Source organism: Meriones unguiculatus, chromosome 8, assembly GCF_030254825.1.
Source record: "Meriones unguiculatus strain TT.TT164.6M chromosome 8, Bangor_MerUng_6.1, whole genome shotgun sequence".
In the NCBI taxonomy this organism is placed as follows: domain Eukaryota; kingdom Metazoa; phylum Chordata; class Mammalia; order Rodentia; family Muridae; genus Meriones; species Meriones unguiculatus.
Genome location: NC_083356.1, coordinates 16,345,485 through 16,368,954, shown reverse-complemented (window position 1 = coordinate 16,368,954; position 23,470 = coordinate 16,345,485). Strand labels below are relative to the sequence as shown.

Below are 23,470 nucleotides of genomic sequence, written 5' to 3'. Positions count from 1 at the left end.
AGTTTATGTTCCCTCTTCCAAGATGACCTCAGCTTGTGTCAAATTGACAAATTCTAACTAGGAAAACATAGGTTGTAAATTTGTCAGATTACTGCTACTTTGTGGTTGGCCCTATCACAGGTTCTGGCAGGGAAAGTGAGACTTGCTGTATTAAATGCAGTCCTATAGGCAGCCCTGTATGTGTTATCCTTTCTGGGACACTCCACAGACATGACCCCTTGCCCTCTTGCCTTCAAACCTGCCCAGGTCTCCTACCTGTTTTTGTTTTTTGTTTTTTTTCTCACACCCTCCTCCCTCTTCCTCTTTAGGCCAAGTACAAGGATCTATCTTCTTCCAGCAGCCATCCACCACCTGTCAGGCTCCCCACAAAGAATTCAGGAAGAGCCACACCCCCAGCTGGAGGCCCCAAAGCATCCACTCATTACAGCTGACCCCGTAGAGTGCGGTTTTCCTCCAAGAAAGGCCCACGAGACAAATTTTTAATTCGTGGTATCTCCATGACCACAGCATCAGAATGAACTACAGGTTCAACTCCAAATGCTTCCTATCCTCTGTGGCCCATTCTTTCCAGCTCACTGTCTGGGCCTCGTTACTAAGTTCCCATTGCTTATTCTAACACTGCTGACCGAACCCCTAGGAAAGCCTTAATGAGTAACAATCCACTCTGCTCTATCCTCCACTGGGCTCTGCATCCGCCTGGCCTGCAGCAGCAGACCCAAGAGGACCCGCTGCTCCCGGCCTTAGGACGTCTAATCTTCATAGAATTCAGTGGGAACGGGTTTGACAGGTTCCTCTAGCCGGTAACCGTGAGGAGCCAGCTGCAGACACAACACGATGTCTTCGCCCTGTGCACCTAGGAGGCCTTTGGAACCTCAAACCTGAATGGAGGCTGTTTCTGGTGCAGCTGACCTAGCAGCACAGCTTGGCACAGAAGACGCAAGAACAGCTGATGGGAAACCCAGCCCGCCCAATTTTGCGTTGACCTCTGTCAGAGGCACCCTGGCCCAACACATCACAGCCAATCCGCAGCGCGGAACCAAAAAGCCCGCAGAACAGTGGATGTGCGGAGCACGTTTCCGGCCGGATGAAGAATGAGGACGCCCCCCGAAGGCCGGGACTTCCGGTGTCGAGTGAACTCGGCTAGAAAGCTGTTAGAGGAGTTGGGGAGTTCGCCGATGTCGGCGCTTCGGCACGTCGTGTGCGCCCTGTCTGGCGGTGTGGACAGCGCGGTAGCCGCGCTGCTGTTGCGGCGGAGAGGTGAGGCCAGGGTTCCTCCCTGGGGACAGGAGCTAGGCTTCTCCAGGCCTGAGGCCTGGCCCCTGCAAACTCTGCGGGCTTCCACTCCAGGACGGCCAACTGCTGTTGACTAAATCACTCCTGTGTTCCCCCTTCGTTGGATGACAAACTTTAAAACAGCTACCAATTCTTCCTGACTTCTAAACATAGCCCCACGGGACCTTGGTATCAGTCCGGATCTGATACCAACTACCCACCTAAATTCCTCCCGCTCGGTGGTCCCAACTTACTTCAACTTCATTCCGCGTTCACGTAACAAGTGTTTATGGAGTCTCAGCCCTGGCTCACCTTCCCCGAAAGACACGAGGCGTGCAGTGGTGCGGGCAAGGAGCCTGGACTTGGGCAAGTTAATTAAGCACCCTTCTGTGAAATGGGATGGGAAAGATTAAATGAAAACGCCTGTATTGAGAGGGTTAACCATGCGATGTAAGAGTTCGGAAAGCAGGAGCGACTCTTTTATATTATAATCACAGCTGCTATGTGAGGTATAATAAGAAGTGCCAAAGAGGATGGGGACAGCACACACACACACGTGTTCTCAGAAAGGGAGAAGGAAAAGGTATACCTAGTGGCAGAGGCGGTGAAGCCGAAGCTCAGTAGGATTTCTCTACAAAGGTCTGGCTGCTGAGCCAGAATCAGTAACACACGCAGGAGTCAGAGGAGGGAGTGCTGCCTAGGTCTGGCCAAACAGGATGTAGAGGGGTTAACCCCCAGTTACTGAAGCTGACCTGGTATTAGGGGCTTTGGGGTTATGTTGAGTAGGCAGTTGGGAGTCTTTGAAGGTTTGACCAGATGCTTTGGGAAGTGCAGTGAGTTGACCATGTTCTTCCAGACTTATTTTATCATTTTACTACTTACGGAAGACACGCCTTGCTGGCTAGTTTTTATGTCAGCTTGACACAGGCTATGGTCCTCTTGGGAGAGGGAACCCCCGCTGAGAAAATACCTCCATTGCATTGGCTAGTCTGTGGGGCATTTTCTTGGTTGATGAGTGATTTAGGAGGGTTCATCCTGTTATGAATAATGCACCCCTGGGTAGGTGGTCCTGGGTTGTATAAGAAAGCAGGTTGAGCGAGCCATGGGAACAAACCAATAAGCAAGTGTTTTTTTCATGGTCTGTGATTCAGTTCCTGCCTCCAGGTTCCTGACCTGAATTTCTGCCTTGGCTTCACCTGGTGATAGACAGTGACCCTTAGGTCCAAATGAACCTGTTACTCTCCAATTTGCTTTTGATCATGCTATATATCACAACAATAGAAACCTAGTTCAAATATAGGCCCTCTGCCTCTGTGCTGCAGCATCTTATTTCTGACTCTCCTTAAATTTCTTTTATGGAAGAAACTGGTGGACATATCAGGACAAAAACATCCTGTCATTTTGGCATTTCGGGCTCTTGGAGGCAATGTCCTGCCCTGTACTTCCTTGGAAATTTGACCCATCCTTGAGTGCCTGTCCCCCTGTGTGGGTCTTGTCTGTTTGTGAGGCGGTCGATCAGGCAGATGTGGTTCTAAAGCTCTGTGTAGTTTGTTTATGCTACAGTAAGGGTCTTAGCTCTCCTAATGCCCTGGGCATTGTACTAGCTCTTGGGATACAGGATTGCATTATGCTATCTCTGCCCTTGAGGAGCCCCCTGCTTTAGTAAGTAAAGTGCAAGACTAGCTCAGGAGCTGAGCCCAGCATAGTTAACTATGCAATAAAGCAGAGTCAGGTGCTTCATCCCATAACTGAATGAGTGTCAGCAAAATCCCTGGGATTTTGGGGGTAGGGTGGTGGTAATCAAATGGTAGAAGCTTTTAATACAATTGCTCTGGCTTTCCTTATATTCAGCTTATTCAAGAGAAATGGGGTTTTGATACAGGGTGAACACTTGTGAGTTTTCTGAGACTCTGGAGGGCCAGTGTTGGCCAATGTGATATTTGGTTGGGTATTTGTCACTGTAGAGGAGAAGAGGAAACAAAATATTTGAATGTTAGAGCCCTTATGGAATAGCCAACACTTAATTTTAATGTTTGGTGTTGAAGATTGAACCCAGGGCTTCACCCATGCTAAGCGTGAGCTATCCTTCCTGAGCTACATCCTCAGCCTGATAATAAATATCTAATAATTTAATTGTCTTTATAGTTGATGACTATAAATGTAAAGGTCTTAGATAGCAACTGGATAGCTTTTCAGATGATTTACCTTAAAAAGAACTGAACTGTGATTATCTTAAAACTATTTTTAATTTTAATGTATGGATGTTTTGCCCACACGGATGTGTCTGTGCCCATATGTGTGCCTGGTGTTAAGGTTGACCAGAAGAAGGCATCAGATCCCGTGGAACTGGAGTTACAGGTGTTTGTGATCTGCCTTGTGGGTGCTGGGAATCGAACCTGGGTCCCCTGGAGAATCAGCAATTGCTCTTAACTCCAGAGCCATCTCTCTGGCCCTGATTTTTTTTTTTTTAACAGAATCTTGATATATATCTTGGGGCTAGCCTCAAACTCAATATCTTCCTGTCCTAGCCTCCCAAATAACAGAATCATAGGTGTGTGTTCCCACATCAGGCTGAATGGAGCTACCATTTGGCTTAGAATCTGAGTTTCTGCTCACCGTTCAGTCATTCTGCACAAATCTGATACTGATACTGATACAAAACAGCACAAGCTGTTTGTTGATGCAAAGGTGGAGATACAACATGGAAGAAAGCTCATTTTATTCACTTTGTCCTACAATTTGTTGCACAATGTCCTACAATGTGGAGGCCTTGAGTGCAATGAATGCTAAAGGGAAGAAGTGGCTTCAGGTATTATACTAAAATGTAAGCCTAGGCCACTTGGACATGCTTGGACTGCCATTCAGAATGTACAGAGGCATTGGGTGTGCTGTATCAGAACTTCTCCAGGCATGGGAATCCCTGCTTTCTACCCTAACTTCTCTCCCCAGGTTACCAGGTGACAGGGGTGTTTATGAAGAACTGGGACTCCCTGGATGAACAAGGTGTTTGTGCTGCTGACAGGGACTGTGAAGATGCTTATAAAGTTTGTCAGATCTTAGACATCCCTTTCCATCAAGTGTCCTATGTGAAGGAGTACTGGAATGACGTGTTCAGGTGAGCGCAGGCCACTGCACAGCAGGGTTTAGTGTTCTGTTCATCTTCTCCAAGGGAGGAGAGGAACAGTCATTGTTTCTCCACAGAGGTGGCCAAGACTGTGCTGAAGTTGGGGCACCAGAGACCTTGTCTGTAGCACCCTCACGCTCTTTCTTGGGGATATTTCCCACCTGCCAGAGGTTTCCTTAATGCTTTTCTGAATTATGGCATGAGGAGTGGAGGCTGAGGTCTCCCCAGAAGGTGCTGGGAGATGAATGTCACTCAAACACTGTGTGTAAGTGATTATGGGCGTCTTGGTTATTTGTTATTTGTTTTTGTTTTAATTTTGTTTTTTAATCAATTTGACAAAGCCAGGGTAATGTGAGAAGGGGGAACATCAATTGAGAAAATATAGCTAAGTCTGTGGGGTATTTTCTTGATTAATGATAGATAATTAATGGGAGAATATAGCCCATTAAAGGGCAGATGGTCCTGAGCTAAGAAAGCTGGCTGAGCAAGCCATGGTGTACAGGCAATAAGCAGCACCCTCCATGGCCTCTACATCAGTTTCTGCCTCCGGGTTCCTGCTTGAGTTCCTGTCCTGACTTTCCTTAAAGAAGACTGTGATCAGGGCATATATGCCAAATAAGCCCTTTCCTTCCCAAGCTGCTTTTGGCCATGGTCTTTCTCACAGCAGTAGAAGGCAAGGTAAGACAAGAGGTTGGGGGCAGGGGGTTGTGGGGTACTGCCCTTGCCTTTTGAAAACAAGAAACAGCAAGCAAAACTTTGATCAAGTCAAACACTGTAATTATTATTGCTGACTATATGCTAAGCACTGTGCTACATCTGAGATTACAAAGTATAAACGGGATTCCTAGGTGGGTGATAGGCTCTCTACCAGAGGTGCTGATGGTGATGAGCAGCCTGTAGGAAATTTCCTGGATTGAGAGGAGGGAGAGTGGTGCGGCATAGAGTGTGGTCTGGCACCCTCATGGAAGAAGAGGAGCCTGAGCAGCTTCAAGGAAGGTTTGAGTAGAAGCTTTTATGTGGGGTCTGAGAGCAGCAGGGATTTGGGAGAATGCCCATCATCTATCTTAGGAATGTGAGAAGTTTCCTAGCCACTTACTCCTGCAGAGAAAGACACCAGAGCCACTCTGGTAAGCCCTGACAATGCCTGGGAGCCCTTGCACATGTCAGAGACAACAGGGGTTCACTCTGGGTTGCTCTTGCCTAAACAGGCCTCTGTAGAGGAACTTTAGTTCAGAACATGGTTGTTCTGGCAAGAGATCACACCCAAAGATCTTCTAGGGCTGTGTGATTGGTCTAGAATACAAACCGTCCTTTACTCCAGGAGACAGAGGCAAGCAGATCTGAGTTCAAGGCCAGCCTGGTTGAGAGCAAGTTTCAGATAAAAGTTTAGGTCCAGGTGGGGTGGTACACACCTTTAATCCCAAGCAATGAAGGTAAAGTTAGTTTGTAGGAGGAAGCACCCATGTTTGAAAGTGATAACTAATTGAGTGGCAGAAACTTGATGAATCAGAGAAAGACTTGCCAGGAGATTAAAGCAGATTGCTACAATTAAGTGGAGGCAAGCAAAGCAATTCAGAGGTCAAGAGAAAAGTCAGCTGGGAAAGGAGTTTGAACCAGAACAGCTGAGTTGAACCAGCCAGCCCAGAACGCAGTAAGAACAAGTAAGGGTGAGCTCATTAAGCAGTAAGTCTCAGAGACTGAAAATATTCTAGCCTAGGTTAAACTGTATGGAGGCTAGAAGCTACTAGGACTAGGATAGCAGGAGGAGGCAGTAAGCCTCTCAGACAACTGTTACCTCAGGAGAATGAAAGATACTTATATAGGCCTCACCCTCAACTTTGCCACGTGGAAGACCTTGGACAATTTATTTGCTTTTTTAAGTGTCAGCTTTCTTATCTTTAAATTAAGAACAATGCTGACTAATAGAATTTATTCCAGGGGGAAAAGGCCATCATGGCAGCAGGCAGCAAACACAGCAGTAGAGAGAGTGAACTGGGAATGGCATGTGGCTTTTAAAACCTCAAAACCCACCCCAGAGTCACACTCTAACAGCGGGGCTACACCTCCTAAGCCTGCCCAGACAGCGCCACTACTGGGGACCAAGTGTTTAAACCCGTGAGGGCTGTTCTCATTCAGACATCTGAGTTCTGAGAAGCTGCTTGACAAGGTAGGAAAATGGTGTGATAACGAAGCTCTCATGTGGAAGAAAAGTACAGTTTTGCAATAATAAAGGGAAATTTGGCATTAAACAAGCCACTTAACACATTTTAAAGGAGTGTATCACTTAGATCTGACGGGTTTTTTTTTTTTCTTTTATTCCAGTGACTTTTTGAATGAGTATGAGAAAGGAAGGACTCCCAATCCTGACATCATCTGCAATAAGCATATCAAGTTCAGTTGCTTTTATCATTATGCTGTGGACAATCTTGGTAAGGAATTAAGATTTCTTCATTTGCTTTTCAGACATAGTCAGAAGCCAGAGCCTTGTAGACAGTTTTGTCTTTCAGAAGGAAAGTACTCACTGAGTAAGAAAGAACTTTCAGAGTGAACCTTAGGAGAGGTTGTCCTCCATCATGGGCAGGCAGCTGGCTTCACATTCCTGAGAGAAGGTGTGTTCGGCCATTGACCTAAAGGCTAAAAGGTGGCAGTACCCTATGCAGGAGGACTCTCAGAAAGTGGGATTCAGATCCATATCAGGAGTGATTCATCAGAAAGGATCATCATTGAGGACAACAGGACCAGCAGGAGTAGAAACCTGCAGGTCACCCATATCAGCTGGTATATGGCTGCCAGGCAGAAGGTCATAGCACACACTTGTAATCCTCATGCTGGGGAGGTGGGGCAGGACTGCTGTGAGTATGAGGCCAGCCAAGCTTCATAGCACATTCTAAGCCCTCCTGTCCTATATAGTGAACCCTGTCTCAGTAAAGGAAAGAAAGACGGATGGTGGGCGGGTGGGTGGGTGGATGGACACATGAGCACGCCGGCAGGCTGACCTGCTCACAGCCAGGAGAGCACAAGATGAGAGTCGGCAGGCCAGGGCCCAGGAGCTTGTGTGTCATTTCACCACACTGGCAAGGAGAATACTTCTTAAACTGAGAGTCAGTGCTGTCTAGAATGTGACCCCCAGGAGCTCAGAGGTCACCTACCCTCTTAAATGCATTTGTGTTGAGGTTCAGCCAAGCTATATAACCTGTGTCACATCCTACCTGGTTCCCTGTTGCAGCACCTCCCTGCCTCTCTGGGTCCCTATTCTGTATTGGGTTTGAAGCCTGCACTAGGCGGAGGGTCAGACACCTGAAATCTAGGCTTCTGAGGTAATAGGGCTTCTCTTAGAAAAACCCTACACTTCTTGCAGTGTAGGTGATGGTCTGTTAGGAAATGTTCTGTGAGAAAATGAGTCAGGATATAATGTGGCCCTGAAGGTACTAGTAGAGTGCTTGCATGCAGTGCTAAGTCTCTCAAGGCTTCCTGTCTTAGCTCGTAGCCCAGGTGTTCAGGTCTGGGTCTGCTTTGCTGAGCCTTCCAGCTCAGCCTCCTGCAGTAACAACCTCTGAACTCCTCACAGTGGAAAGGTAGGATCATGTGGGCAAAAGAGATTAAATCTATTGCTTGGCCCTTTGGTATGATAATACGCACTTACTATACTGGCAGGTGAAAGAGGGGCAGCATATCCGTGTTTTCAAACCAGAATCAAAGGAATAAGACTGAGGTTGTCCATTTTCTCCTGTCCACCAAGTCGTGGGTGTAGTATGACATCCCTTTCCTCTGCTTACCTCTGTCAGTCAGTGCGTTGTAAGTGCCACTCCCACTGATGCTGCAGCATCAGAACTCACGGCCTCCTGCTGTTGAATATTTCGGTTTTCAATTTTGCCTTAGTATTGTAAAAACCTGGTTTGTACTGAAATCTTTGTGTGCGTAATACAGAGTGAGTGAGCGGATCAATTCTGACTTCGGAAATGCTTTTTAAAGATGCGAGGTTCTCTTAGCTCACGTTAGGAGTTGCAGGGAGCCTGCTTAGTGAGCTGTCACTCAGACCTCTGTGCTTCGTGCTCTGTGTCCAAGGCGAGTAGACTGTTGGCAGGTTTCAGTGAGGCTAGTTCAGTCATTAGCAGGGGAAGCCAAGTTAGGAATTGGCGCAGAGACCACAGAGGAATGCTGCTTCCTGGCTTATCCCCATCGCTTGCTCAGCCTGCTCTCTTATATAACACAGGACCATTTTCCCAGGGGTAGTATTGCCTACATCAATCATTTATCAAGAAGATGACCCATAAGCTGGGTGCGCTGGGACACGCCACTAGTCCAAGCATTTGAGAGATAGAGGGAGTTCAGGACCAGCCTGGTGTATGTAGTAAATTCCAGGACAGCTGGCACTATGCAGAGAGACCGTGATGAGAGAGAGAATGAGAATATGCCCTACAGACTTTGTTATGGACCAGTCTGATGGAGACATTTTCTTAATTAAGGATTCCTCTTCCCGAGTGACTCCAGTTTGTGTCGAGATTTCAAAAACTAACCAGTACAACTGCCAGTAAATTTGAGTCTCACACTGGATCTTTGTGTTTTAAAAACCTTGCAGGAGCAGATGCCATTGCCACTGGCCACTATGCAAGAACCTCACTAGATGATGAGGAAGTTTTTGAGCAGAAGCACATTAAGAGACCAGAGGGGCTGTTCAGAAATCGATTTGAAGTCAGAAATCGTGAGTTTGTGTGGGTGGCCATAGCTATAATCTGTGTGAGCACAGGAACACTCAGAAGGATGACAGCCCTAACCTAATTCTTTGTGCTCCCAATTAGATGGTTTGTTTAGGTTCACATTTGTGAAGGCACAGGTAGCAGCAACATTGCTTCCCAGTGATTGAGCATTGAGATGTCCTGGTGAGAGCCAAGGAAGGTGAAAAAGAAACCTGTCATTGAGGTTATTATATATTGGTAGCTTGGACTTCCAAAAATATCTGGGGAAACATTTGACAGTGATAATTGGCATGGTCTTTACAGGGTCCCAGACAGATGGCGAGCCACTTCCCATCTTGCATATACACATCTGTTTGTGTCAAGGACATGCTTACCTTTGTCTATTCCATACTTGTTCTGATGCTCATAAAATAGTCAGGCATCGTGTTGAGTGACTTGCCTGTGGTAGTTTAATGATGTCTTGGTTTTCAGTGTGCATTTTAGGCAAGCCAAAGCTGGTTCTTTGGCTTTGGTCTGAGTCCTAGGGCATCATGCAGGTGGAGGCACAAGAGCTCTTGGTCTCTGGGATGGCTGTAGTTTGTTAAGGACCTGACCTGGTAACCAGCTGCTTTCCATCTGAGCATGGCACAGTGCCTGGCAAATAGAATAGCAGGATCCTGGAAACAAATGAATCTCTGAGCTTCGGAGATTCACCAGATGTTATTTCCATCCTGCTCTTTGCTTCTGTGGCATTTTTGCTGGTGTTACCAGCTTTCTGTTTCAAAGTCAGGTTTTCAGTGTGTTTTAAAATAACTCAGAAGGTGTAGGGATGCATACCTGTAATCGCAGCACTTGGGAGGCTCAAGAAACAGTCAAAAGAATCCAAGACAAAGTAACTCAGAACCAAGAAAATATGCACACAAATAGTATTTGAGAGAATTTTGTTTTGAAACAGATTAATTGTAGCCTTAGTTGCATTGTTTTTGACAGACATAGTGACAGGAGGAAAAATGGGAGGTGGCTATGGGAAGTGGCTCAGTCCATAGCACAGCCTTTCATCACCTGCATCGTCATGGGCCAGACCTTAGTTGTGGCTGTAAAGAGGGGCACATTCTCCATTACACAGAGACGTGAAAGCCAGCGGGTAGAAGCATGCAGGCAGTACGGGGTAAAGGCAAGGACCTCAGTTCAATCTCCAGAACCTATGTAAAAATGCCAGGCATGGTGGCCTGTACATATAATCCCAACACTGGGGGAGGCTAGTTGGTGACTTCTGGGCCAGAGGGAGACCATCTCAAAAAAAGAAAGTGGGTGACACCTGAGGAGCAGCAGTTGAAGATGTCGTCTGACTTCCACACTCGTGTGTACTGGCATGGACAAGCTCTCACATGCATGTGCACATACAAAATTGAGCTGTTGTGTGGACTGCTCCTCGTTTCATTAATGAGGCATCTCCTCATACTATGTGTGAGAAGCCCTACCAGCCCACAGCCATGAGTGGAGCTGACTGTCTCATTGGGAAATATCCTGGCTGCCTTCTCAGAATCTAAAGTCGCCAGGGCCAACATCACTCACACCTGTTATGTGCAATAAGAATTTTTTTACAGTTAGGTAGAGAATATTAGAGAAACTACAGCAAGGCTGCTGCCAGATGTCAGTCTGGACATATAGCAAAGCTGTTTCCACCAAGGAGGAGAGTTCTACAGAGCCGTCTTCACTCTGTGGCTGGGCTGAAGGCCAGAGCCCTGTTTGTTTCTTTGCATACTTCACAGCTGCAGTTGTTAAGGAAACACCTGCTGACATAGTTCTGGATGAACTGTCTTGTCCAGTCTCCCAGATGTGACTATATTTATTTTGGACCATTGATTCTCATTTCACATTTTTTTTTTTTCATATAGTGCTTGATGTTTGAAAGTCTTAGGATCAAAATTACAAGCAGGAATAAGTTCTGTATGTAAAAATATACCTTCCCTGTATTGTTCCTGGTAGGTAAACCAGGGGCCAGACTTTTCAGTACATTAAGCTGGTATTTTTTTTTTCCATAGTCTTTTAAGATGGGTTTTGCTTTGGCAGATTGGGGTAACACAGAAGGGCAAAGAGTTCTTTGTTCTTGTAGTGACTTTTGTTCTTTACTCTTGGCAGCCGTAAAACTTCTCCAAGCAGCTGACAGCTTTAAAGACCAGACCTTCTTTCTCAGCCAGGTTTCCCAGGATGCCCTGAGAAGAACCATCTTCCCCCTGGGGGACCTAACAAAAGATTTTGTAAAGAAAATAGCTGCAGAGAATAGACTCCATCATGTGCTTCAGAAGAGAGAGGTAGGAGTGAGCAGCTTGCCATTGATTTGTGAATGTGTCCACCTATGTTGTCATGGTATAGGCAGGGCTGGGCTCTCTGGATCCTTTGCCAGGGTCCCATCAGGCCAAGGCACAGAGCACAGTTGCAGATGAGCAGCTGAGGCCTTCTTCCTCCTTCCTCTTGTGCCTGCTGTGGCTGCTTTCTCAGCAGACATGGTAACTGGCTTAGCCAGTCAGGTGAGTGTGGACAGGAAACAGCCATGCTGGTCCATCCCCTGAGACAGGATCTGTAGAGTGCTGCCTATCCAAGGAGACCATAACAGCAGAAGTACACGTCTGCCTTCTCAGAGCTCCCTGTAGAAGGACAATCATACACCTGCATCTTGGAAACCGTGCTACCCCCTGTGGAGGGAGAACCCCTTGGAGGGAGAGCTGGGATCCTGTGAGAAGCCCTGGTAGTTCAGGTTTGATTAGAGGTTGGTTCAGCTGTAGCTACCACTTATGCCAGTCTCCTGGGAACATGCATGGCTGTGCTTTTTATCAGGAAGGCCACATTGCCAAAGAGAATGTCCCTTGCCTGTTCTGCATCTTCCATGTTGCTCAGTTGACAGAATTTCTCCATGGTAGGAACTGAGAGAGTCCCAGCAATATATGGAGCCAATCCCTAGTCACGTGACCTGTGTCATAGAGGGACACACACACACACAGGAATAATTGCAGAGCTGCTTGCCCAGCCCAGTCCCAGGAAGATCAGCTTCTTGCCTGGTCTCCTGTGCAGGGCTTAGCCAGCTGTAGCCAATCTCCTTACTGCTTTCTGCCCCTGCCTTGGTCCCTTGCTCTCTAGTACTCAGCAGTCTAGATTGCTATCCTGGATTGCTCATATGGGTTTTCCAGCACAGTCATAGTGGTCCTGCTTTGTGATTATGTGAACAGCTCTCATGTGGTCCTCAGTCAAATGATGCAGTCTATTTACATATCATCCACTTTGGAGCCAGACTTGGCAAGCCAAGACATTCTCTAGGCTCAAGTTCTGTTTGTGTCTGTGCTGAGCGCTGAGGTCTCCTGCAACACAGCCTGCTCTTTGCCCTCCTGACCCAGCCTGGCTTTCTGTTCCCTGCTTTGCTCCCTGGCTTCTGCTCACATCATGTTGGCCTTCCTCTCGTTCCAGAGCATGGGCATCTGCTTCATTGGTAAAAGAAACTTCGAGCGTTTCATTCTTCAGGTGAGTGTCCTCTGACATGAGTAGCCGTCTGCTGTGGGACTGGTCTCCAGTACTGATGAAACTTGTCTTCCAGTATTTGCAACCTCGGCCTGGCAAGTTTATTTCTATCGAGGATAATACAGTTCTGGGAACACATAAAGGTGAGTTCTGCCAGCTTTGGGAACCAAAGGCCAGGGCTAGCTCCCATCCATTCCATGAAGGGCTCATGGAGGACTGAAGGGATAGGCTGGGTGGGTACATATTGCATGTGCAGTCACTCCGACAAGAGCTTTGTGCCCCTGTGATGCTGTATTTTATAAACACGGAGTTAACCCCTAGATGCAGAGCTGGACTCTGCATGTGGTACATTGCTAAAAGTAAGGTGTTGATGCTTTGGGAGACTGCAAGAAATGCCATTGGAGAAAGAATGGAGCTGGCCTTGGAGCCAGCTGACTGAGGACCACATGATGGCTGTTCACATAATTACAGAGCTAGACCACCATGACCTGCACTGTGCTCCGTGTGAGGACAGGGGAAGTCCCAAGTGCTCACAGACCTTATGTGGGGACAGGCCTCCTGAGACTTGACATCTAGACCTGATCTGTGAGACTAGTTGGAAAGACAGGGTACACTTGTTTTTTTCCTGCCGTGTGTGGTTCCTGTGAAGGGAGCCGGGCTCCCTGAGAGTAGGGAGAGACCCGGCTGAACGGTGTTCTAGTGGAGAAGAGGACCTTGCTGGAGACAGTGCTGCTGTCCCTAGCAGGCAGCAGCTGGAGACTCACTCCACAGTGCATGCATTTCTGCGGAGGGAGGGTTGGTGAACGGGTGGGTGACAGTACAGACGCGAGGAGTGCGCTCAGCAGGCACAAGACCAGCTTTGAGCGCCGTACTCCCCGGAAGGTCAGAGCCGCCAGATGAAGGAGCTGGCATTAGTGTCAAGCTCAGGTCCATCCTAGTCATTGTCATATTCCTCAAGTCCTGATCCTGAGGCAGGATGGACATGGGTGTTGTGGTTAGGGCTAAGAGCCCCTCGAGCCAAGAGAATCAGGTTTCAAGCAAGCATGCCTTATAGCGATCGGTAACCTCCCATTTGTAAAGGCTGAAATGTGCCCTCTGGAACACTTATTTCCTAGGTTGGTTCCTGTATACTTTGGGCCAGAGAGCTAAGATCAGCGGCTTGAGAGAGCCCTGGTACGTGGTGGAGAAGGATGGCACCAAGGGTGACGTGCTTGTGGTGAGTGAGGTTGGCCTCCTTTGCTGTCTAGTGTGCCAATAAAATGGGCAGTACTGGCATTTCTAAGGGCCTGGAGCAGCAGACCTGTCCTCCACAGCTTCCTGGGACAGGTGGACGGTAACAGGTCTTCATATAAAGATAGGTTCCTATTGTATGATGGCAATGTGCCAATCATTGCATCCATTCCTAGAAAAACTGCCCTGTTTTACAGAGGAGGATGAGACTCTGATTGGGTAACTTGCCAAGGTCTCTCATGGAGAGAAGGTAGTCATAGTGCCCAGATAGCCCTCTCACCCACAGTCTATGGAAGGGTCCTAGAAGTAAGTCCATGTGGGACAAGGTATTTAGGCTAGAACCTGGCTGAGCCAGAACCAGGCTATGCCCTGGACTACATGCCTCCCCCACCTCCTGAGCCATTCTGCTGTGTCCTAGGCTCTGGGGCAGAAATTCTCCAAGAGAGCTTTCCAGATATTGACAGTAGCAAGAGATATTTTGGGTTATGAACTAGGTGGAGATGGAGAAATTGGTGCTGCTGGCATTCTGCCTCTGCATACATAGCAGCCCCAACTCAGACAGCCTCATTGAATCCAACTCTCAGGCATTCAAGAGTGAGAAGCCTGCTTGGGGCAGGCTGAGCTGCCAGCTAGTGTAATCAGAGACAGACACTGGAGGATCCACGGGCCATAGACATCTTTCCAGAAGAGCAGCATGGGAACCACCTCCCCAGGCTTGGGTTAAGATGTTTTTAGCATAAGCTCTCAGAAATGCCTGCTAAGAAAAGCCAGAAGGGCCACTGGCTCAGATAGTCTCAGGATCTTAGCACCTGAAGTCTCAGTTAGTGCTCCTGGGTCTGCCTGATAGGAAACTCGGCATCCTAGGCAACACCAGGGTTCTTTGATGCAGGGACTAGTGGTGATGGAACAGGAAGTTGAGAAGCAGTTGTGTGTGTGTTAAACTCCCCAGGTCAGGCCAGTCTCACAACATGCAGGTGGGAACACGCAGGTGGTTGGGGACCAGCACTCTTCAGCCCCTGCCTTCCTCAGCCAGTTATTGCTGGTGGGATCCATGGTCCTTTCAAGAGGCTATATGTGTGTTTCATCTACATCTCTAGGAATAGAAAACGATCTTCAAAGCATGATGGGGTTGTGGGAATGACTAGAGGCGGGGGAGGTAATCTCACCCTTGCCCCTTGCTCACTGCCTATGGCCATCCCTTCTCTCTTGTTCCTTTTTTCTCTCATCTTAAAACCAGGGTGGCTAAACCCTTAAGCTGATGAAACGGATTTCTACATGTGGCTGACACATGCAGCTGAGTGGGGCTAGCTTACAATTAGTTATGGATGTGCTGATAGGTTTGTTCTTATTGATAACTGCTGAGGGATGCACACCTCAAAGGCATCACAACATCTGTATCCTGCTCTGCAGGCTCCCCGGGGAGACCACCCAGCTCTGTACAGGGACCTGCTCAGGACCAACCGTGTACACTGGATTGCCGAGGAACCACCTGCTGCCTTGGTCAGAGACAAGATGATGGAGTGCCATTTCCGATTCTACCACCAGATGGCACTAGGTGACTGGATGGGAGGGGTGCTGGTTGCTAAGCTCCCGGTCAGCTTAAGCTAAGCCAGAGGGACTGTGTACACTTTCAGTATTCCCTTGAGCACACCAGAAAGTCCCCACCATTACTATTGTTTAACTTCAAAACTAGTACTCCTGTGCCTGCCACAGAAGGGGAACTAAGGCACAGAAATGTTTTGTCAGAGTTGCTGGGAAGTTGGGTTACCGTATTTGCTATTCTGAGGTGTCATGTCCGCAGCCAGGGCAGCTTTGAGCCCTTTTGGGTACTGTCCTATCCTTCAGTAGGAGGGATGTTGGGTGTCCCTGCACCCACAGGCTGCTTATTCTCCCAGGAGCTGTGGTTGGCAGTGAAAGCAGGCCCATACCCACCTCCTAACTCTTTCCACAGTGCCCTGTATGCTGACACTCAATCAGGATGGCACTGTGTGGGTGACGGCTGTGAAGGCTGTGAGGGCCCTTGCCCTGGGACAGGTAAGGCAGTAAGGAAAGAGCGCCTGGTGGGAGGTAGGGCAGGGGCCTAGACATTGCTGTCCTCATTGGCCAACTCGGTCCTGGGGTCTGAGACACACATACACACACTGAGCTTTTTCCACCCCTTTCTTTCCAGTTTGCAGTGTTCTACAAGGGTGATGAGTGCCTTGGCAGTGGGAAAATCCTACGGTTAGGGCCATCTGCCTACACACTCCAGAAGGGCAAGAAAAGAACCGAAGTGGCTCCTGAGGTCTCCAGTGACAGCCCTGGCCTGCACCCTACATCCTGACAAAGGCCAAACTGCTAGGAGACATTAGAGCAGAGTCTGGGGCAAGTTGGTCAGTGATGGGCTTGGTGCTGCTAGAAGACAATGGTCTGGCTGGCTGCAGAGCCATGGCAGCCTGAGGAAGGAGTGTCTCTGTGCTGGTGCTCCAGCAAGCCTGAAGCAGATGCTGGATGCTGGCTTTGCCTTGAGGGTCCTACTGGAGCTCCGCCAAAGGAGGCCTCCACAGTGTGTGAGGGTTGTGAAGAAACAGAATCAAATAAAACTATCAAAATCTGACCACTGTGTCTAGGGCTTGCTGCAGGCCTGAGTGGGCTGCTGTGGCTGTGCTCCTTACACTGAGCCACCAATCATGTGACGTTGCTATAGCCTCTTTCTCCCCTCCCTGGGGCCTGAGCTCTCGCCAAAGGGAAGGCAGAGTTATCTGTACTAGGTCTGTCCTTGTCTAGATGCTGACGTGTGAGATAACCCTTTCCCTGGCAGTGCCCATATTAGGAGGAAGCCAGTGTTTTCCTGTTAGCCTGGCACTGGGGTGGGAGTGGGGCTTGAAGTGAACACATGTTACTCTAGAAGTGCACAAGCATATCTGAGGAAAAACCACAGCAGAAGATGACCTTTAGCTGGGGTATGCGTGGGTTACAGGCCTAGGATGGCTCCTTGTGCAGCAACACCAGGTGGAGACCCTGGGGAAGGGGACCCCTGGGCCATAGGGAAAGAAAGGAGTGCCCACTACTCTGCTCCCAGTTTTTCCCAAGGGTAGCACCACTGAACAGATATATGAAGCAACACAGCGGGACAGAAGTCTTGGAAACTCACCTTTCTGGACAGGAATCAAGATAAATGACCTAAGAGGTGAGGGCTGGATTCAGTACGAGCAGGAAGTAGTGGCTGGAGCCTAACCAGGTTGCTGCAAAGTTAAGATGAGGTTTTAAGCATGCCCAGGCTCCAAAGAAATCAGGATGCCACTGGAGTGTTCAAAGCCAAGAAAAAGACGATAGATGGAGCCCTAAGGTCACAGCTGTATGTAGCACCAGAGAGGGTGGGACACTAATCCACTGTGCCTAGGAGATGAAGGTGAATGCAGAGAAGGAACCACCGTGAGAAAACAGACTATAAAATTGAAAATCACACTTAAAATGGCAGAAGCTCACCAGATGGGCTCAGTAGCACAGTGTAGATGATGGGAAAGAATGAGGAAGCATCAAGGCCTTCGTGGGTACTCAGATCTGCAGAACAAGAGGGCTTGGGAACCAGTGGGATATCAGTAGCACCAAAGTGGTGTGCCACAACAGCACAAGGAGGGAAGGCAGATGCAGAAAACAAGGCTGAAAGGATAGTGAAGGAGGATTGGAGACTGCAATGAGCAGTGGGGCCTCGGTGCTTACAAGTGCCTAGTGATGAGGACTGGAACTTCGCCCCGGCATGCACATAAGATGCTACGTGGCCTGCATGTGCCTGTAGCCTCATCCCCTAAAGGAACAGAGACGGGAGGACTAGTGGGGAGTCCAGCTGGCTTCCAGTTTGACTGAAAAACAAACATGAGCCCCAGGATCAGGGAGACTCCTGCTTCAGGTGGGTGGAGTATGGTATAAGGACACTGACCCTTTTCTGGTCTCTACACAAACTTCTTTCTTTCTGAGTCCCCTGGGTTGGAGAGAAGATAGCTCAGTGCTTAAAAGCACTGACAGAGACATGCAGAGAGAGAAAATACACATACACAGAATAAATCCTTTTAAATTCTCAGATTTGATTTAAAAAAAAAAAAGACAGACTGAAGAACTGGAAAACTTGGGCAAGTCCTTCCATGTCATGGCAGGCCTGCACATAACTAGATACTCCATGGGCCTGTCTGCCTCCTGGATCCCACGTGAGGCCTGAGGCTGTCTCTAACAGTCCTTCCTGTGCCACCTTAGAGCCAGCGGGGACAGTAAACACCCAGCACAGCATGGATACAAATCCAAAAATCTTAATTTATTATAGATGCAGCTCACCTGTGTTGTCATCCAGTGCTGAACAGTAATAAATACACCTGTTAAAAACCTCCAGTGTCGAATCAATAAAGTCTCAGGTCATAAAAACAGTTTAAAACTGACAGGTTTTGTTTTGGTAACAGTAGTCTTCAAATTAACAACTCCACCTTCTGGAGTGGCATAGGGTCGTGGAATTGAGCGATCATAGTGTTCCACCTCCCCTCAGCCTGTGCAAGGTTGTATCCCTGTCATCCTCAGGCCACCTTAGGGCCTCCCCTCAGCTGGTGGCAGTGAGTGACCTCAGACCATGCCATGTAGGCTTTCCTCCCTCACAGATCCATCATTGGCAGTCCTGTGCGCTCACGGGAGCAGAGCTTGCTGTGAAAGTCCTTGCATGGCTTCCTGGTTTAGCTCTCCCATCTGAGAGCAGCTCTACATCTCATAGCCCCGGGCACCCGCTTCAAACAACAGTGAATGCCAAAGTACACGTCGAGTAACGCTGGGCCCAGTCCCTTGGGCTCGGCTGCATGGTGGCTCGTGGTGGGCTGGGCACAGCAGCCCTTGGTGTGAGTTTCCAAAAAGAATCTGGTAACCAGTGAAGAGGGCTGTGGCTTTGTTTCTTAGCACAATTGGCCATTTGAGGCAAAACGATGTTATTGGTCAGATTTCGGGAGTGGAGCCCCTGCCTGCCCAGAGTACTCTGGAGCCTGAAAGAGTAGAACATTGGCAGGAAGGAATGTGACACTGTGGAAGAAAGACCTCAGGGCTCCCTCCAAATCAGCAACACCGAGCACTCTTAAGATCCTATGGGAACAGGAGCAGCGACAAAGAAATTCTCCTCTGGTGCACTGGGCTGACTGGGAAGGGCTCCAGAATAGCCCCACTGGATCAGGAGCGGATCTGGGCCTGGGGGCGGGGGTTGAGTAGTTGGGATTTCACACACACATGAAATCAGCTGTAGCTGCTGCACTTCACAGGCCAGCCCCATCCCGGATCCATGGAGCTGAGAGTACACACAGCACCTGGGCTGTGCTCCGAAGGCCAGTGGGACACCCATGCACCCTGGCTGGAGGCAGCTGCCAGAACTATATCAACTTCACAGCCCATGTGCTCCCTTTACCTGGGCACTGCGATCAGCTGTGTTGACTCATTCCAGGGTCAACTGCGAGCTTCCTTGGGCAATATATCGAGATGCCATTTCATGGCTCTCCCGTGTCAGCAAAGTCAAGACATTGCAAAATATACACAGATTCCCATCTTCTCCAAGTCCAGGGCAGATTTGTACGTATTTACAATTTTAAACAGCAATTTAAGACACGGGGTGCCTTTGCAGAGCCTGCAAGGCTGGTGACTATGGGCTGCAGGGACCAAGGAGATGCCTGCAGGGACGGCTGGGCCTTGGCCTGTGTCTGGTATCTCTAAACTCTGGCAAGGCGAAGGGCCTGGCATAGTGATTCTCCAAGTCCAGCTCAGGCCCTCTGGCTTCTGTGCGGGGCCACTTGTGGCCAGGTCAGCAGCGTGGTTTGCCTTCTGTCTGCAGTCTAAGGACGGAGCTGTGCCAGCCTGAAGTCCACGTCTCCCTCTTGAACCATGCCTGTAGCTTTGGCACTTGTCACAGAGTCTGGGCCCTGAGCTCCTGCGAGGGCCAAGGGCTTCTGCCTGGACGTTCTGTGTAGAGGCGGCTGCTATTGCAGGGGCCCTCACACGAAGGAAGGGCCTGCCTGCCCCATAAGCATCAGTCCCAGGCTTCAAGGTCCGAGGGCTTGACTGGCAGTCTGGGGTTGACTGTGCCTCATGGTTTCCTGATGGTTCAAATTGAAGTTTCATTACTGCCTCTGTGTGTGGGAAGAATTGCCAGGCGTGTGGAGGGTCAGTGACAGTGGCAATCGGATGTATTCCAAAGTCATTCAGGGGCAGATACTCGCATTCAGGTGCAAGGGGAAGCCTGGGGGCGCTAGGAGTCCTGGATGGGGAAAGCTGGTGGCTCCCACCCTCCCAAGGGTACTTACTCTGAGTCAGAGCCATTGGCCTGGGCACTCCCTGTGCATACACTCATGGCCACCCCGTTGAGGTGCTCGCGGCCTGGCTCTCTCCTTGGAGTCTTGATGGTGATGACACAGTCAGTGGCATGAACACCATCACCAGAGCCCAGGGAGGATGTGCGAGAGGATGCGGGGCTTTGCTCACAGTCGGCCAGCTTCTCTCGCAGCCGGCACTTCAATGGCTGCTCTGGCAGTGGTGGCGGGTAGGTGACTTTGTTTTTCAGGATGCCTGAGAGGATGGAGGTGACCACCAAGTTAATTCAGGCAGACCTGGGCGCAGTGACTCAACCGGGGATGGGTGATGGTGAGCAAGAGAAGGCGGCTGACCTGGTTCTTACCGACTTGCCCAGGCCCTAACCCAAGCCCTCCACAGAACTCCCCTCAGCCTGCTGAAAAAAAGGCTCCTGCCCTGTCCTCTGTGCTAGAAAAGGGTTTGCTCCAGGGACAGACAGCAGGGCCCTCCTCAGGTACCTTTCCGCTGCTCCTGGGGCTGGCTGCTGAGCAGAGCCACTGGCTTAGCCAGCACCCCACTTTCCAAGTCAGGGGGCCGGTCGCCACAGTGATTGCCCTGCGCCTGCAGGTGTAGCTCCACGCTGACCTTGGTCTCCACCTTCAGGTGGGGCTCAGTATCCAACTCTTCACTGTCGCTCCCAGCCAGGCTCTCATCGGGCCAGCCAGCTGGGACATGGTTGGCCAGAGCATCTGCTAAGAATGACATTTGGTTAGACTTACAGCCACACTCCCATCATACCCGAGGCCTGGTAGACTCCGAGAGTGGCCCTGACCTCATCTCTGGCTAACAGGACTGGCAGGGCCACAATCTATAAAGATGGAGAAACTGAGGCCACATCTTGGTGTTAGGGAGCCTGGGATAATGTGAGCCACATTGCTGCACCCAAATTCCTGCCACTGCCCAGCAGATGGTGTGGCCAAATTTCCTAGGGTCTGTGTTCCTGTCTGAGCTGTCTTGTGTGGCCATTACTCTGCTGGCCAGGTCTAGGGGACACCAGCCAGAACTGAGGCGTGACCATATCCCACAGGGAACAGTCCACTCTGGTATTCTGTGTGTCTCTACTGCTCACCCTTTGGGGTGCTGTGGACAGGACCACCAGCTGGGCTCCATTTGTCTTCAGCTTCCCCACCATCGTCCTCGCTGTCCGATGTGTGTGAAGAAGCATAGGAACTACTGTGGTCGTCCAGGGACAGCTCACTGTCGGAGTCAGAGTCGGGGCCTGCAGGGAGTCAGGGCAGGGTAGGGAATTCAGGCCAATTCCAACTCTAAGCATGAGGCCACCAATGCTCTTCCAGGATACACAAAGTCCAAAACCACAGAGGATGGAGGGTCAAGAAAGAGGAGGAAAAACAAGAACGGGAGGGGGGTGCCTGAGGGAAAACCATACCATGAGCTTTCTTGGAGTTCCTAGGGATGAAGGACGTATCTGGTTCTCCATGGTTACCACGTGCTGGTCCAGAGGACACACTGAGCTTCTGGACCCCTTCATCCCTAGACAGGTTAGAGGTGGGGTCGGCTCAGCACTGTCCCTGAGTGACAGCGACGGGCTGTCAATGTCACAGGGCACCTTCTACGGAAGGCCACACAAGGCTCAGCAAGATCCTCTAAACCTGCCCCGTTTGTGCTCTGTCGACAGCAATAACTGATCCAACAGCCTCCCTGGTATATGGGGGCAGACTGGGTTCCTGGAACATCAGGGCTCACAGCCAGGGCATTGTTTTCCCCCCAAGAAAAGAGTGAGTACAGAGGCCTGACCTGGTGGTGCTGTCCAGAGAGGCTGTGGACTCGCCCAGGGCTGTGCGGAGCATGTCTGGTCCTTCGCTGTAAGTGTTGTTGCAGTTGAGGGAGCGCTGCGGGGAGGGTAGGGAGAATGATGAGCAGATGCCGCAGAAATCAGCATGGACCCTGAGTGGCCCCCATGAAGCCTGGGGAGTGGAATTCGTTTGGTCCCCACAGCTACCAACCCTGCCACTTAGCAGTACCGCCAGCTCCCAGGCCTGGACTGGAGAGGTCTCCAGAGCCTCCTACCGTTAGCAGAGTGGCCCTAGTGGTGGCCGAGTCATCCAGGTGCAGCTTCTTCCCGGCCAGCACTGCCCTCAGGTGCTTCCGCACCTCCCTGTGGGTCACGCAGTGGAACAGGAGGACAAAGATGCCCTGGAGGGATATGGGCACCAGGTCAGAGTGACTCTCAGCGTCCTGATGCTGCTACACCAGGCATCTGGCTGCCCACTGAGGAAAGCCTAGTTCAGAGCAGCCTGGCTGACACAAGATGCCCCAAGCGCCCACCACAGGCCTCCAGGAGGGGCTACTGCTTCACAGGGGAGCTTCCACAACTAAGATACAACATGGACAGGACAGCACAGTCCATGGCGTTTTGGGCTATCAGCTCCCCCCAACCCCCACCACCAACATTATGCCATAAATTTACTAGGCAGCACTTGGTGTGAAATGTAGAGCTATTCCTACTCTCAGAGAACACCTACTGGCTTTGGGCCAGCCTACGGTGGTGGAGCAGGGAATCAAGCTTTGTCCTGCCCAAAGCACGGCAATGTCCCGACAGACTCCAGGGGAATGGAAGGGAAGGGCTGGGACAGATGGAGGCTTCCTCCTCTGAAGGTGTAAGTCCCGAAGCTCTCCTACCCACCCCCTTCTCACTGCAGCTGCCCCAGGACAGAGGGAAGGAGGTGTTCAGCAGGTGACTCGGCTGGCACCTACCTGCAGGCAGCTGAAGGCTGCGAAGAGGTAGTGGAAGCTCAGATTGTCACTGTTTACAGCCAGTAGTCCCAGCAGCCAGGTGGCGCTGACGAGCAGCAGCAGGAGGAAGGCCGTTCTCAGCAGGGAGCTGTGGGAGGGCAGCGTGTGAGTGCGGGTCCCTGCCTCTTTCAGGTTCACACAGGCAGCCGTCATATGTGAGTCTGTTCATCCATCCATCCACAAACCCACCCCAACCCTAGCTTCCACCAGGGACAAGGCAGACAGAGGTTATGTTGGTCAAGGTGTGGGCATAAGAAGATAAAACAAGTTAAAAGGAGAGTATGAGCCTCAACCACTAAAGTGAACCATTGCTCCCAACACTCTCTTTAATGTGACTCAGGTCCAATGGCTGCTGTGGAAGGCCGTGCTAGCTTCTTGAAATGTGGAAACACAGAGGAAAGTGGCTGAGGCCAGCGGGAGACAGACAGAGAATTCATATGCCAGCCACCTCTACCATGTGGCCTTCCCCTGTGACTTGGGGTCAGAGTGGGAAGCTGGAGATAAAGTGGACTCAGGAAGTCTCAGCCTCTGGGCCTGGACTCCAGCTACTCCCACCCTC

General features: G+C 50.0%; 2 protein-coding genes across 7 annotated transcripts in view; one reads left to right on the top strand and one right to left on the bottom strand.

Annotated features, from left to right (window-relative positions):
- The first annotated feature begins 1,092 nt into the window (after window positions 1–1,092).
- On the top strand, window positions 1,093–16,411 carry Trmu (tRNA mitochondrial 2-thiouridylase). 4 transcript variants are annotated; one of them, XM_060388871.1, is made up of 12 exons: window positions 1,094–1,257; window positions 4,222–4,387; window positions 4,474–4,661; window positions 6,719–6,825; window positions 8,976–9,098; window positions 11,215–11,387; window positions 12,535–12,588; window positions 12,662–12,728; window positions 13,701–13,801; window positions 15,226–15,370; window positions 15,767–15,849; window positions 15,986–16,411. In XM_060388871.1, the coding sequence occupies exons 3-12, from the start codon at window positions 4,642–4,644 to the stop codon at window positions 16,136–16,138; spliced, it is 1,026 nt and encodes a 341-aa protein (XP_060244854.1). In that variant the 5' UTR covers window positions 1,094–1,257; window positions 4,222–4,387; window positions 4,474–4,641; the 3' UTR covers window positions 16,139–16,411. The 4 variants fall into 4 exon arrangements, with proteins under 4 accessions (XP_021486570.1, XP_060244854.1, XP_021486569.1 ...); XM_021630894.2 differs by lacking the exon at window positions 4,474–4,661 and having other exon boundaries at window positions 1,095–1,257; XM_021630895.2 differs by lacking the exons at window positions 4,474–4,661; window positions 8,976–9,098 and having other exon boundaries at window positions 1,093–1,257.
- Window positions 16,412–18,082: 1,671 nt separating this feature from the next.
- Celsr1 (cadherin EGF LAG seven-pass G-type receptor 1) overlaps window positions 18,083–23,470 on the bottom strand; it is a 128,993-nt gene continuing 123,605 nt past the window's right edge. The window contains exons 28-35 of one of the 3 annotated variants that reach the window (XM_060388870.1): window positions 22,873–22,999; window positions 22,186–22,311; window positions 21,913–22,007; window positions 21,545–21,648; window positions 21,227–21,376; window positions 20,616–20,849; window positions 20,112–20,373; window positions 18,083–19,937 (exon numbers count right to left, since the gene is read on the bottom strand). In XM_060388870.1, coding sequence (XP_060244853.1) covers window positions 19,913–19,937; window positions 20,112–20,373; window positions 20,616–20,849; window positions 21,227–21,376; window positions 21,545–21,648; window positions 21,913–22,007; window positions 22,186–22,311; window positions 22,873–22,999 — 1,123 coding nt within the window. In that variant the 3' untranslated portion in view covers window positions 18,083–19,912. The remainder of the gene's footprint in view (window positions 19,938–20,111; window positions 20,374–20,615; window positions 20,850–21,226; window positions 21,377–21,544; window positions 21,649–21,912; window positions 22,008–22,185; window positions 22,312–22,872; window positions 23,000–23,470) is intronic. The other 2 variants (XM_060388869.1, XM_060388868.1) reach the window with 2 other exon arrangements.